The sequence below is a fragment of the Agelaius tricolor genome, unplaced genomic scaffold, assembly GCF_023055355.1.
Source record: "Agelaius tricolor isolate 1412-34295 unplaced genomic scaffold, bAgeTri1.0.p SCAF_12, whole genome shotgun sequence".
Taxonomy (NCBI): Eukaryota; Metazoa; Chordata; class Aves; order Passeriformes; family Icteridae; genus Agelaius; species Agelaius tricolor.
Window position 1 is genome coordinate 10,758,735 of NW_027269272.1, and position 15,572 is coordinate 10,774,306.

At 36.3% G+C, this 15,572-nt stretch overlaps 1 protein-coding gene across 3 annotated transcripts in view; it reads right to left on the reverse strand.

The window, feature by feature from the left end:
- COL4A4 (collagen type IV alpha 4 chain) overlaps positions 1-15,572 on the reverse strand; it is a 66,748-nt gene that overhangs the window by 50,216 nt on the left and 960 nt on the right. The window contains exons 1-4 of one of the 3 annotated variants that reach the window (XM_071437533.1): positions 14,529-14,664; positions 11,313-11,500; positions 10,410-10,449; positions 8,500-8,577 (exon numbers count right to left, since the gene is read on the reverse strand). In XM_071437533.1, the coding sequence (XP_071293634.1) occupies positions 8,500-8,577; positions 10,410-10,449; positions 11,313-11,368 (174 nt within the window). In that variant the 5' untranslated portion in view covers positions 11,369-11,500; positions 14,529-14,664. Of the gene's footprint in view, positions 1-8,499; positions 8,578-10,409; positions 10,450-11,312; positions 11,501-14,528; positions 14,665-15,572 lie in introns of those variants that run through there. The other 2 variants (XM_071437532.1, XM_071437531.1) reach the window with 2 other exon arrangements.

Consider the following 15,572-nt stretch of genomic DNA (forward strand, 5'->3'; position numbering starts at 1 on the left):
ATATCATTATCCTTGTTTACCTATAAGTTGTTCTGTTTCCAAACTGAAGACTGTTTTGCTTTCAAGACTTCATCCACTAATTATACTAAATTATTAGGACTATAATTAATTCTATTAGTTACACAGTATGTATAATCAATCAATAACTTATTATAGTATAGAATTTATGATTATAATTAATTATAATCCTGTATTTTAAAAGAGAGGAAAAGGGGACCCCACACATTCCTGAGAAAACCATATGGCATTAGGACCACTTGAGGGCAGTAAAAGATATTTCAGTATTCACAGAAATAACAGACTATATCTTTACTTTTATGAATGGATTGAAGGAAGAAAAAAAAGATGGAAACGAAAGACGATTGTAAGAAGATATGTAGCTTGAGGAAGCAAAATAACTGAATGCTTTCTTCTCAGTGTAAGCATTTCAGCAGGCTGAATCTGTCTGGACAAATCTTGTGAATTGCAGCCAGGGCCTTAAGCTTCTTTTACTTTTTATTTATTTTGTCATTGTCTTTAAAATCAGTGTGATTTGACAGTGAAAAGAAGTGAAAAAATATATGGTATGCCTCATTCAATCAAATCAACAAAATAACAGAGAAGTTAATTTAATACATGTTTGAACAGGAACATATGATAGGTTCCTTCCCCAGTGGAAGTAGGGCTGGATGACCAGTGGCCCTTAAACTATGAACAGGAACTTAGTCCAGAGGCTGGGAAAAGAAGTCCTACACTTAGAAATAAGGACCACCTGAAAAAAAGAATCCTCATATGAGTCATGTTCCATTTATCTTTACTTGCTCCTCTCACTTCAACCTTGATCCTGCTTCCAGAGAAGTCACTGCCAAAAATTCCAGGGCAGACTTAGCATGTTGTCTTCTCTAACAGTTACAATTTTTGTGATACCAGAATTTCAGCAGTGTAAAATATTGTGCAAATTAAGTGCTACTGGTATTAAAAGCTGATGATTCTGCATCCTTGTTGATGATTCTGCATCCTTGTTAACAGTGAATGGACTGTTGGGATTCTGGGTGTTGAGTGTTTGCTTGCATGAGCAGTTGCAGCCTGTCTACTCACAGAGCCCTGCTCATTCTATGTTAGAATGAATTAATTAATTGAAGTACTTCTAAGGTAGCTATTATGCCCTTTAAATACTTGATTAAAAAATAATTGGACAACCATTTTAATTAAAGCATCATTTTGAGTACAAGGGAAATGAATCAGACAAATAATATAATAAAATACAAGTCTTCAAACCATTAACTTTACTGGAAGCGGCATGGCTTTTTATTTCTCTAAACTATTACCTTGCAAAATGCAGCATTCATCAACAGGAAAAGAAAAGCATAAGATGTTTTGCACTAATTTTTGCATTTGTCTTTTTGTGCATTTTGTTGACAACAGATTTCTGCACCAACTTCAGTATTTTTAATTAATAGTGTATATGCTCTGAATTCAAGAGTTGAAAGAGAAAATTTTCAAAATATGTTATATCCTTTGGACAGTTAAGAAACATGATTTTTATTGCACTCAAAAAAAAGCTGAGACACTGTAGGCATTCTATGGTAGTTATTATAATTAAAAAATAAACACTTCTAGGACATGTAGTCCTTTAGGTTGGTAAAATGTCTTCATTTGCTGCTACACTGTGAATTTAATTGACTTCATGGTCTTCAGTAGAAGGTAGTGAAGTCATAGAACAGAGTCACTGAATTCAGAATTCACAATGGGTTTGGCAGCTGATACAACTTTAGCATGCCATGTGAAGCTGATGGATTCTCTCTCTTTCTTTCAGCTCAAAGACTGATAATGACTGGAGCTTTGTTAAGACCAAACTGATACCATGCCATAACATCTATTATCACATCTATTATTTGTGCCCATCCAATGTGACTACCACAGCATTACAGTCTCAGGACAGCTGTAAAAATAAAGAGGATGAAGGTAGTCATGCTCATGTGGAAATGACAAATTAGCTCAGATAAAATGAACAGAATATTATGCCTGCTCTGCCATCTGATGCCAATAAATTCCTCTAGGTTTTCAGTGCCTTGTTAATTGTCTAGGTCAGGAGCTACCATGCCAAGACTATGGTCTGTTATTTTAGCATATCCTGGGCTTGACCTGCAGTAAGAAATTGACTTTAAGCAAAACAAGGCTATATTTTTTTTAATTAACTATGCTTCCTAAGACTAAGACTGCAAGTACTTCAGAATCATGCAACAACACATTTAATGCTGCTTGGAAAAGGCAGTGGCCAAGGTTAACTGGATTTTTTTTTTTTTTTTTATGCATGAGACTGAAGAGCATCTGATTTTGAGAATGTGTTGAGCACTTAGCTGTCTCAAGCACAATGTTTTAAAGGAGTCTTAATTGGAAATAAAAAAAGTCATGCTTCTCAAGTGAATTGTCTTGCTTCTCGTTATCAAAAAAGTCAAAAGAAGCCCAGTTATCACCTTCAGTGAGGACAGTACCCTGTGTTACAGGCTATGGAGATGTACCAGTGATTTGTGACATGCACTTACCTTCTGTTCATAAGAGCAAAAGTGAAAATGCCCAGCAATTCCACATAGATTGTAGGCAAATAATACAGCAGCCCTTTCCACTGTGCATTGGGCTCTGGCTTGTAACCAGTCATTTTCATTTCACAGGAGCAGGACAGAGCAAGAAGGAAAGGAAAGCAGTCTGTGGGCAAGAGAGGAGTGCTCACAAAGGCTTTTGGAGAAATGTTTTATTTTGTAATTTGCTTAGTGAGGTGGGGGCATCTGCTGCTCCTCTAAGCTCTGGCCATGTCCTCTCCCCTTTTGGAAGAGCTGGCCAATTACACAGCAAAGCCACAGCTTCCAGGGTTTGGAGGGGTGTCCATTCTGGGAAGATTCTACTCCTCACTGTGTAAGACTAGAACCAAACTAATTTTCACTGTAAAGTCAAGGCTCAAAAAAACCCAGAACAAACCCTCTTCTAAATATAAATCTGATTAAGATGAGATGAATCTGAGAAATCACACAATTTGGCATTAAATACAGTCTATTGTCTTTAATAGATTAAATTAGATAAATTTTTTTCACAGATTTTTAGCTAAGTAAATGCAATAATAATACTTAGATCTTGAGAATAATAGAATTTCATAGAATGGTTTGCGATAGAAGGGATCTTAAAGATCAAGTAGTTCCAAACCCCCTGTTATGGTTGGGATGACTTTCCACTAGACCAGGTCATTCAAAACCTGGCCTTGAACACTTCCAAGAATGAGGCATCCACAATTTCCCTGGGCAGCCTGTGTCAGGGTCTCACCACCCTCACAGTGCAGAATTTCTTCCTCATATCTAATCTAAATTGTCTTTCAGCTTGAAGCCACTACCCCTTGTTCTGTTACTACAGGCCCTTGTAAATACTCTTTCTTGTAAAGAAGATATGAACTGTGCTCTAAGTTATTGGAAAATTTGGCAACTTATCATATTTGGCAACTTTATTATATTTTTCAATGATATAATATGCTATAAGAACAAAACCCCTGGTTTAGTAAATAGTTTAGTATTTACAGTGATACTTCACAGAAGCATGAGAAATCACAGTGAAATGCTGAAAACATCATTCACAATGTATACTCTAGGTTTGTGTTTTCAACCTGTGGGACTATGAAAAGAAAAACTATCCAGTAAGCCAGTGGGTGTCACTATTGTGTTAAACAAACTCAACGAAACATAATTTAGCACTGAAACTCTCAACTACTAATGGCTGAAAGGTACAAATAGAGAGCTACAAATAGAGCATAGATATTATAGAAATAGACACAAATAATTAACATCAGCTTAGCTAATAAAATTGAGTTTTGCTCTGTAGTATTCTATCGAAGTCACTGTTGACAATTTTTGGTTGATTCAAATCTGTAAAAAAGAATTGGTTTGTAGAGTTTTATCTTGCTTGATGTAGAAAAGCTTGGCAATCTGCAGCAACTGAGAAAAAATACCATTTTCAGTATGGTAGGGTAGAGGAACCAAAAGTATTAAGAAAAGAAAGATGCTCAAGAACAAAAGGAGGTATAATTAACAAGGTCAAAACTTCTGAAAATTTGAAAAATGTCTAATATGAAAAATGCTAATTTACAGATGCTGTAGCTGGGCATCCTGTATGATGAACAACCTCAAAGAGACCTTGCAGTGATTGGTGTGATTCTCCTTACAGACTGGAGTGGTTCTGTTCCTATTCCACATTCTGGTAAGCAGGATCCCTTCCCTACCAGTTCAATCCTAACTTCTGTAGGCAGAATTCTGCCTATTCCTCGGCCCAGTTAGACAAAAAAAAAGTGTGGTCTGCTTCAGATATAGATTTAGGGGTCTCATTTCTCTTGGTCTGTTTTATAGAAAAACATAATATCTTTTCAGTGAATGTAAGTGAAACATGTAACTGGTCTCAGGAATCTTCTGCTTTAAAACTGCTTTAAAACTTACAGCTAATGTACTGGGAAATAATGATCAACAAGTAGGAGGCAAATAATGGGAGAAATCTAGATTTCCTCAGATGCTAGTGACTATCTCTGATAGTGCATTTGAGACCAAGCAGAAGCATTTTACATATTTATTTCCTGAGTGTGCAACTTGAAAATTCAAATACAACTGCTGGATATTCCATGTGAATGACAGACTGCCACTGAATATCGACATGCAAAAGAAGTGTGTTTTAATAAATGTCTCTTACTTCCCAAAAGAGACAGAATTTGCACCATTTTCTGAGTTAGTGCTTTTTAAATATGTTTACACTGTGCTGTAAATTGAACTCCAATAACCCATGGAACCCACTAAGCAAATTTGGCAACTCACAAAATCTACTGAGATGTAACAAGAGAAGCAGTGCCAGAATACTGACTTACTCCCAGGTAACTTTGCTCATTCTTACCCCAAGGCAGTGCATTCTTGCCCTGCAGTGACTGATACCAGCTGACTTCCTGACTTACCTGTGACACCCAAGTGACTCAGCATCTCTTGTGAATGCTTACTCCTTACATCTGAAGTGTCAGAAAGTGTAAAACCCTCCTCTTAGATTTCTGTTTGCTGCATTCTCCCCTACACTAGGATAAAAAATCAACCTCTTGCTTCATCTGCAAAAGAACGAGCATTGGTCCTGCTGAGTTATATCTATTATTCACTTTGATCCAGGCATTTCACATGACGCCAGATCAGGTTGGCTCATGAATAGATGCTTGCTTCCCAAATCTACTTAACTAAAAACAAAGCCAAGGGAATTGAATAGGATCAAACTCTGGTTTGATCAGCACAGGGGTCAGCACAGGACAGGTTTACAATCGGTCAGTGCTAACTGCAAACTTTTTTTTAGCTATCTAAATTCTATTAGAGCAGCCAGCATTTTTGGAAGTTGGTGATACAACACTGCAGGAGTTTTCCAGGAAACAACTTTCCAATGTAAAAAAAGATGATGAAATGGTGGAAAGGTTTTACTATGTCTTTAATGAAAATTGAAATCACAGACTTCATGTGATTCCTTTTACCAAAAAGGAAGAGGGGAAAAAGAATTTAAGAAGTCAGGTAGAACACTTACTGCCATATATACTTTCACTAATGATGTTTTGCCTCATTTAGCCGTTCTACAGTTCTGAAATGTCCAGGTATAATAGCACACAGTGTGGACAAAGAGACTTAGCAGCACATTTTAATGGATCCTATGGAAGAGAGAGTTGTCCTTTTGAGTTGTGACATAAGATTAAAAGATAAACAGTATTTTGAGAGACTAACTCCAACAAGACTGCAGTCCCAAGCGAACAGAAGTAGAAATTTCATTGTGATGTGAACAATTGTAATGACATACAACCAGCAGTAATGATTAAAATGTTTTTTCAGTGATTTCTTTCTAATGAATAGGAGTACAAATCTATTTCTTGCACAAAGTTATGGTTGAGAGAATTAAAAATGACAGGTACACAAGCTCTTCTAAAACCCAATAGAGCAACTGATACATAGCTATAATGGTTTTATTTAAATGAAAGTTCAGCTATTTGCTTTTACTTTTCTGTCAACTTGCCCACTATCAATACATTCAAATGTGGCCATGGCAGTTTTATTTTCTTATTCCCATGATCTGCTGTTTTCTAGCTAAACCTTAATTATCATTATCTTTCCACTTACAATAAAGAAGGCTTTTGATGTTGAAATTTAAAATATTTTCAAATGTGTGGAGGGATAGAATGCAAGAAAATAGTGCAGAAGGCAGTCTCACACCTGAGGAGTTGCAGCTGTACTAATTACCAAAGATTAAGAACAGGCCTGCCCTTAACAGGCCACAGCTGTGTCCAATAAGAAGATGAGTGCTACAAAAGAGTGGGTGAGCTGGGTGAGGAGAGAGTTGGAGTTTGTTGGTTGTGCTGTGAAGAAGAAGGAGTCAGTGCTGTGAGGAGCTGCATGTGAGAAATCACTGAGAAGGTATGGAACTTTTGAAATAAGTTGGCAACACAAATGGGCAAATAGAAGGCTTACTAACAAAAGTTCTGAATATTTAGGCTTGTGTACTGTACCATGGCAGAGGCTTTTAATGACCATTTATTTTTTACAATTTCAAGACAGGACTGAGGAAGATGCAAAACTCTGAGGAACCAGCCTCAGAGTAGGATTCAGACAGAAAAGCAGATGTTTTGCATTCTAGAAAGCTAATGATAAGATAAACTAATCTTTTATTTTGTAACGGGTAGTCTCCACAAAAGACTGGAGAGCAAAGTTAGTGTGTCAGAGTGTAAAAGCAGAATACAGCAAAGTTTAAAAACCAGAAGAATTGCAGTATGAAGGAAAATATTAAATAATCCTAGAGAAAATTATTAATTACCATACATTAGGATAGAAAATATGGGCAGTAATCTATGTGAGGCAGTGTTTAGTAAAGCCATGTTTCATGTAGGGTCTGAAGAGTAGTTCTCTTTCTAGTATATTGATTAATATAAATGACTGCATGAAATATAGATTAATATTACATTGGAGATACTTTATCCATTGTCCTTTAGGGTACGTGTACATGCTTATTTCAGAGCTTTTTCAGAAAATGGTACAATTCTCAGACTTACAGTTGCATAACAACATTGAATTAATTTTGAAATGTTTATTACACTTCTATTTTGCACTTAAGTCTAGTTCCTTGAAATTGTTTAGAAAACTAACTGCAAATGCATGAATCATGGTCAAGTTTACATGTGATGAGGACAGCCTAGGAAAGAGCTAGAACAACTGCAGGAGATCTTTATTATTTATTGACTGATTATGAGCATGTAATTCAGAACTTCCAGGCAACTGCGTGCAAGCCCAAATCAGGGAAATTCCTCCTCGTTTGAGAGTTAGTTGTCTTTAAATGGCACTTCAGATCAGGTTTTTGGTATCCAAAACAGTCTGTTCAGTAGCACTGAGAGACACTGCAGAGGTACCAGTCAAAATACTTTTCCTGGGATGCCCTTTTGTTAGCACAGTGTTACAGAGATATACGCGTCCTAGGCCTCTATTATGAAAATCCTACAGCATGGGGGACTTTCACAGAGACATAATCCTGGAGGATTAGGATAGGATCCAAGGACACCAGGGCAGTGATCATGACACAGCAAAGCGTGCAGCTAACTGCAGAAGCACAGGAAGAAAAAGGTGTGTCTTGCTGTTCTGGCAGCTCAGGTTGTACACAAAGAAATGGGGCATAGGGCTCTTCCGAAATTGATACACCATATTCAACCTTCCTAAACTTAAACTTACACATAGTACTTTGGTAGAAAGATTTTTCATCACTGACAATTTTTTAGTTGACCACCAATCAGTACATATATATATATACACACACAAATTTTGTATATACCTAAGTTTTTTTTTTCCTCACACAATGTTTAAATTATTGGCTAGAGAGGTATTCTGAGAAAGAAAAGCCAAGATAAACTAGTCATCACTGGACATATTTCAATTAGCAACATATACAGTTACTTATTTTAGCATGCAATGTGAAAATGTCTTAGAGCTGTTTTATAGTTATTCATAAGACAAAATTCAAGGTTTTTTTAAAGTTGGTATCTTAAGTGAGTATGATAAAAAGTCTGCAAACACTTTTGGAGTCACCCAACCCAAATAATAACTAACTTCTCATAAAACTAGAGAATGGCATGGACATTCTCTTTCAACCAGCCTCTTAGTAGAAGACAAGAATAGGTTTCTATACTTCACTTGTATTAGGAATTACATCTGTCTAATTCCTAGACTGATTTCAAAGAATCCTTAATACAAGAAAGGTACCATGATTAGTACAAATCCAAAACAGAATTAGAAACAGAATTCTTTACAATCTTAGGTTTCTTCAGTGACAGCTGTTCTTGATACCAGTGACAGAATTATACAGTTTGTCAGATGTGTTTATGTCTGAATATTGAGTTATTGATTTATCAACCATGTTGATTTTCAGGAACAGCAATGTGCACAAAATGAACAGTATTTGCAAGAGTAAATATAATTATCTCTATTCACAACTTACCCTTGATCCTTTTTCTGGAAAGCACCGACAAACTGAACAATCCTGTCCCCCACATGGATCAATATATGCATATCCTCCCTAAAAATGAAAAGGTTATGGATTTGTCAATGCACAACAGACAACAATTACATCATCAAATATTGTCAGCTGGACATGTTAGCTAATTAGGTGATTTTCAAGGCAAAAGATCTCTTATCAACATAAACCTGCTGGCGAGGTAGAAGCAATAAGTAAAAGCTTATTACTTGTTGCTGTAGAAGGTGGAAGACCTTAACTACAAGTTATGTATAAATATAACTAAATATAACTTAGGAAACCACCTGCATCTGAAATAGATTTTAACAGAACCAGAATTTAATTTGCAATAATGTACAATTTGTAATCCATCACATTATTTTAGGAGATTGTTCAACTACAATGAAATGATAAAAGACAAAACAAGGTGAAGGCGCAAGACATTTACTCAGAGATAAAACCTTGAATTTAATTCTTGTCTATTAAATGAAAATAAGTATATGCATGGTGTAATTATGCATTGCCTACTATTAATTTACTTCCTGTATTAAAAAAATCTGTTATTTTAATAGCAAAGAAATGACTGCTTTTTCATCAAATTGCAATGAGAAAAATTATTCAAGGGGAAATGAAAACACAACAAAATGTAAGTTCAGTAGATCTTGTGTGTGGTAAATGAACATCATTTCACTGTTCTTTTCTATTTCTCAAAGCGTAATAATAAACATACTTCATATGCACTTATAAACTAAGTTGGAATGTCTCCTAAATAGCATTTTTGAGTAAAACTGTGTAAATTATCAAAGATATTTTAAAAAGAATTTTAACAAGGAGGTAAAATATTGAAGAATAATGTAGATAAACAAGTAAGTGGTGATAAAACAAATATTTCCCCAGTGTGGATTTTCATTATTATCAAGGTCAAGATTGTTTTGTTACTGGTTTTAAGACCCAACAGAACACTATAGGCTCATACTTCAATGTTTCAATGAGAAAACTCTGACAAATATTAGATAAGGAGGAAAAATTCTGTTCTTTCTATCTAGACTATTTTTAGAATATCTGGAATTCCCAAACCTCAGAACAAGAGGTTATGATGGTCTCTCTCACACACTACTTGTCTATCACACACTGCATTTCCCATGAAATTACTAATCTACTCTGCACTAGTTTCTCACATAGTTGTTAGAATCTTGCCTCTCCTGGAATGTCAATAGAATACAAGCTTCCAATAACAGAACTATTATCCTTTCTTCTGGTTGAACAGTTATTTTTTAAAAATATTTCCATCTTCAACAGCTCAAATGAAAAGGGATGAGTTTGGGGATAAAAAAAATAAACTCTACAAAAAAAGAGCTTGTAAATATTTGAAAGAATACAAAGAGGATGGACTTGAAAGAAGGCAAGGGCATTGCAAAAATAAGGGTAATGTGAAGGCCAGTACAGACAGGATAATAAAGTAGATATTGAAACTATATTATATGTGAAAATTTGGCTTCAGAGAGATGGGACTGTACACAGAAGCCAGTTTAAGATCTAGGTTAACATAGAGAGCAGAATGGAAAACTAGAATTGACATGTGCCATAATGAAGACCCATTAAAGAGACTTCATGAGGAAGGAGATAGACTCGGTGAACAAGGGAGGGTTTTCTACATCCAGCTTTCCAAATGCACCCCAAGAAGCCAGAATTAGAATCTAGGAAAATCCAGAGCATAAGATTGCAAATTAGATAAGCTGAGTAGCAGAAAGGAGAGACAGAACTGCAGAAATACAGAAAGGAATATTACAGTTTTCCCACAGAACTATTGGTCATTTTGGTGCATGTGGTGCTACTTGTTTAAACTCTATCGTTCTATCCCTCACCTGCCTAAAGTAACTATCAATGTCACTTACCCCATCAATTCCTTGAGTTGAAAAAACAATCAGCAGCCACCTGATTTAAAAGAAGAAAACTGAGTTAAAACTACCCTCACAACTTCAAACCTTTACAAAAATTTAGCCTGTAGAAAGTGAGAAGTGATCAAGTGTACACATGATTCAATCCTGTTTGGGGTGACTATATAGTGTTCTTGTAAGGCGTGCACACCATCAAGAAATGGCCTCCCATGCTGTAAATATTTGTCTTTTTGGACTTGTGAGACTGAGGACAAACAGGCATGGACAAGACTATGTGAAAGTCATTATAACTCCCCCTTGTAACCTATTTCAAATCCCACTATTACAAAGGCCCAAAGGGGACCCTCTCCAGACAGGTTTCTCTATGGACACCATGAGGTGAAGACTGAGTAGAGATGGGAATGATCTGCATCTACCCTGAAATCACTTAGTTGGTGCTGTTTGCTTTTGGTCAGAGAAAGAGGGCAAGAGAAAGTAGAGAGGAAAGCCACATTCAGAATAACAACATGATTCTAGAGCAGCTGCTAGGGAAGCCCAGCTCCATGCCAACCATTGCTAGTGATGGCTTGTAAAGTTTACAAAAAAATACTAAAATAAAAAGTTGGCCCAAAATTTCTGCAGCAATACAGAAAGTAAGCATTCTTTTAAATTATTATTAATGCTAATATTATTTTTACTAAGAACTAAGGTGTCTACTTTTCATAGTTATATGAAAAGATAAATTAGGTACAGCCATAGCATACAGACTGCTGTGTACTATTCTACAGGATACAGTGAAGCCTATTTCAAAATTACTTCAACTTTGCAAATATCTAGGTGTTTCTTATTACTGTTAAATTAATAGCTAAGAATATATCTCAGTGAATCTGGTTAAAAAATGTAGTGATCTGTAAAACTCACCAGGCAGCTGTGATAAGCCACTTAATCCGTTCAAATGAATCCTTTGTTAATGCCATTCCTGCTGATTGAGGATTTGTATATGCAGCACTTCTTTTTCTTTAAATGGCAGGTCTTCTCTTTCCTTCTGTTTGTGGATGGTCTATAAATGCTGTTCCATACTGGTGTTGTTTTCCCCTCTGAACCTGTTTCTTTTAAAATATACATCCAATGTATGCATGAATAATTACTGGAAAACCAAAAATAAGTCTTAACCATTTGTATGTGCTACACTGCACAGCTTTGTGTTGGCACTACATTATATTCTTCCTATTCAGGCCACATTTTATTTTATCAGCAATCCAGTTATTTCAAGGGGACTATGATGAAACTGCAGATTCACATAAAAAGCAGTACAAGATTTCAGCCTAGTAAAGATAGTCCTCATTCTGTGTTTAAAATAATGAACAAAGAGAATCTTGCATCATTATTTCTTAGAAAGTTTTCATAGCCACCATTTCAGTTAAAGGCACTAATACAAAAGATGCAATACCCATGTATAGTAAAAAACCTAATGAAATTTAAAAAAAAAACTCAAGAAAGCACTTGTTATAGTTTTAAGACCAAACTGAGCAGCAGCATCTTTTGCAAACTGGGCTGGACAGTCTGTGCTAGCATCTGAGCAAAGGAAGAGCACTCTAAATGCAGAATAAAACATATGCATGTCAGCTAAGAATTCTACCCATATGCATGGACAGATGACAAACATTGGACATCACCTAGAGTTTTTTTAGCTTTTTTTTTTTTAGACCATTTTTTCTACAGCTTTTGCTAGGATATAGGAAGCTGGAAGTTCAGTGTGCAGGATTGCAAAGTGGCCTCCACAGTCCCACACAGTCAAATTTTGCATACATAAATTGCATACATAATACATAATTTGCATACATAGTGCATCCCTGACCTCTGACTTAGGTCCAACAGTTTTATTTGCTGTTCCAACCTTTTTGGAAACTTGAGCTTCACAAATCCAGAGACAGGGCCAGGTCATGTGCAAACTCCCTTATGCCCCAAATAAAAAAGAAGCTGCAATCCTTTGTAATAAGGCATGTCTGGCAAATGAGTCACACTGAGGGTTATTTCAAACTGAGGGTTTAAGGGCTGGGCTTCTCCCAGGTTAGCACAGATTATCAGAGGCTTCTGCTTTTTAGCACTCTAATCTTCCAAATGTGGGAAACTATTTTGAGGAAACTGAACCCTGACTAGAGTGAATTGACAGGGGTTTGCTTCCTTTGGAGAAGTTTCCTGAGTAGGCAAAGACACTCAGTTCCTGAGCAGGGAGCAAGGATGTGAAGTGCAGCAAACTGGCTGCTCTCTGATAGCTGTTCAGGCAGCAGCCATGTGTTTGTTAAACACGTGAGGGTACAGTTCCTGAAACATTACTGTTTTGCTTTCTGTTATTTGATAGTGTGGCACCTTTCTAACCAGAATTAATCTATAAATAATATTGACTTCTGTGTGTATCAGTATATCCTAATCCCTCAGTACTAAGGGGAGTCTTTGGAAGCTGCTGTGCCCTGACTGATGAATAAATAGCCTAAAGGCAGCCAGTCCAAGCTGCAAGATCACTCTTTATATGTATTGTACAGTACTCCATTCATCTGTCAAATTCTTAGTCTTGCTGTGCCCCAGTTCCCCATCTGTAAGAAAAGAAAAAAATAACATCCCTAATAGAAAAAATAATATTCTGACCGCATTCCTACCTCACTGATTTTTTACATTAGTAATATAAACAATATAAGCAAAATTGTGAGGCAATAAAATATTGTTGGGACTGATTGCCTCAAATGGAAAATTCAAGTCATAAAGTGTTGAGAATTTTCAGAAATGTGTTCCTTTTGCTAACTATCCATCTCATTATTTAATTATCCAAATAGCTTCTGAAAATTAAGAAGAAAATGAAAAAGAAAATTATATTTGGTACATTTGCTTTGTATTAGCAGTGAAACTTTTATTTTCAAATTAAAATCCATTTTGATCCAACCCATTGACACAGTTTGAAGTAATACTTAATGCATGAGTGGAAGACTTGCAACCCTCTGCTTGTTATTTTGTCATGGCTATCTAAACCCCATAATTTTCCGAACAAGTTGAATTGTTCAGTAGCTAATACAATAACAGAAAGAATACAAGGTTTTGTTTAGATTGATGTGTCAAATTGATCTCATTTTTTGTTTTTGAAGCAATCACAACAGTTACCTCAATAAAATATCCCCAGGATAGCACACTCACTGCCACCAAAGGAATAGATTTCACATGACATCACCAAACCTCACCTCAGAAAGCAGAAGGAGAAAAGCTGGCAGTATAACATAATCTAGATGTTTGTTTCTAGACAGTAATCAAGAAACAAGACAACTTCATTCTCAGTAACTCTGCTAAAGAACAGGGGACATGAGCCATAGTTTGAGGCAGACACACAGCTACAGTTATTGAGGTAAAAAGAATTAGAGCAGTCCTAATTGTATTTTCATCACATCCAAAGGAAGCAACATCATGTGCAACAATACCACACAAGTTACAGAGTCAAGGATTCAGAAGCTGTGAAATAAAAAATCGGGGTTTGTGCTCAGTTTTAATGTCCTTTTATGCATATATTTAGGACAGTCATTTGAAGTCTGTGAACATATATGCTGTTTTCCATAGGACTTCTGCCTCATTTGTGATGGACATATTCAGTACTCTCTCCATTCTTTCCAATAAGTCCTGTATTTTCATTTACAGTGTTCTATAAAACTTTGCATTTTTTACTAAATTTGTACAACTTTAATGTTTCCCACAAAAATATTCCTGAAAATAATATTATCCTTTCTGTACCATAGACAACCAAGGAGACAAAACAAAAGTTAAAGTAATTAAGTATCAGTTACTGTAGAAAAAGACAAACTTTAGCATCTTTCAATTGCTTTCTAGAATTAAGGTTGATCTCCTGTGTTCGTGCTTTTGTTGGATTTTTGTAAAGTAGCTCTACAGGCACCTGCAGGTATACATTTTGGCACAACTGATGCTAAGCTGGACAGCTGTTTAGGCATACAAGATTGAGTTTGTAGCTCTTGGATAATATCATGGATTACAGCAGTATGAGCAACACTGTGCATCAAGGTTCCACAGGCTTTCTGTGGATGGACAGTGCCCATGATGGCAATGATGAGCAGCAGGGAGAACATCAGTGGCTGATCTTACCTGTGTAGCAGCTCAGTGCTCCTTTGGAGTCATGGACCTGTCCTAGAGACTCTCATAAAGGCATGTATGCTTCTATGTGACAATCTCAGAGTGCAACATTACTTGCTGTTTCTTAACTATAAACACACAAAACTCCCATTCAGCTGAGCCACTTAGCAGCCAGCTGCTCAAGGTCAGTGAAGGAGGTAGTTCTGCAAGTGAAGAGGATTCTTTTTAAATATTTTGCCTTATTGATACATCTCCCTTGTTAGCACTATCACACTTTTGCTTTGAACTTGCTGACTTTTTTTTTTTTTTTTTAAATTTCCACACAGGATTCTCATCATTTGAAAATTGACTCAGTATCTCTTTATTATAGCAGTGTTTCATTCACTCAGTACTCTGCATGAGTTCCTTCATTGCCCCTAATGGTGGTCTGCCTGCTTTTGTCTGTTTCTTCCAATAACTCATTGGCATAGTATTCAACAGTTTTTTTGAGTAGTCTTTACAGTGAGAGCCATGCCATTTTGCATTGAAATTGTCTTCATTTCAGAGGACTAATCACTCTCTTCCACTGTAGTCTCACTTGCACTGACCTCATTGTCTCATAGATAGCTTATGCACCTTTTGTTTTCACTTTTTTGTAAATAAGTGTCTACTACCTTCTTTCTAACACCAGAACTTCTCATGTTAAATTCCAGCAGTGGATACTATTTCTTCTACATGGTCACCATCAATCTGGCCTGGAACCAGGGGAATTCTTTCCTTTTCTCTCCATACCTTGCTGTCTATACCAGCATGCTCTCACAGATATTGGGTATTTTAGAGTCAAGTTGTTTTACCATAGTCCTATGTACAAGATCTTTGGTACTGAAGATAATGCTCACCTCATCCTGAAGCATGTTCTTACTGGCACTACCAAACTTTTTGGAGAAGTCGCTTCTGCTAACCAGCTTTCACAGCAGTTTTCATAAGAGGTTGAGTATGGTCTACTGAGCAGAGATTCAGCTTTACTCTTGTGCCTGTCAGAGAAGCTGTTTTACAAAGCTCTGTGCCTAGCTTTCT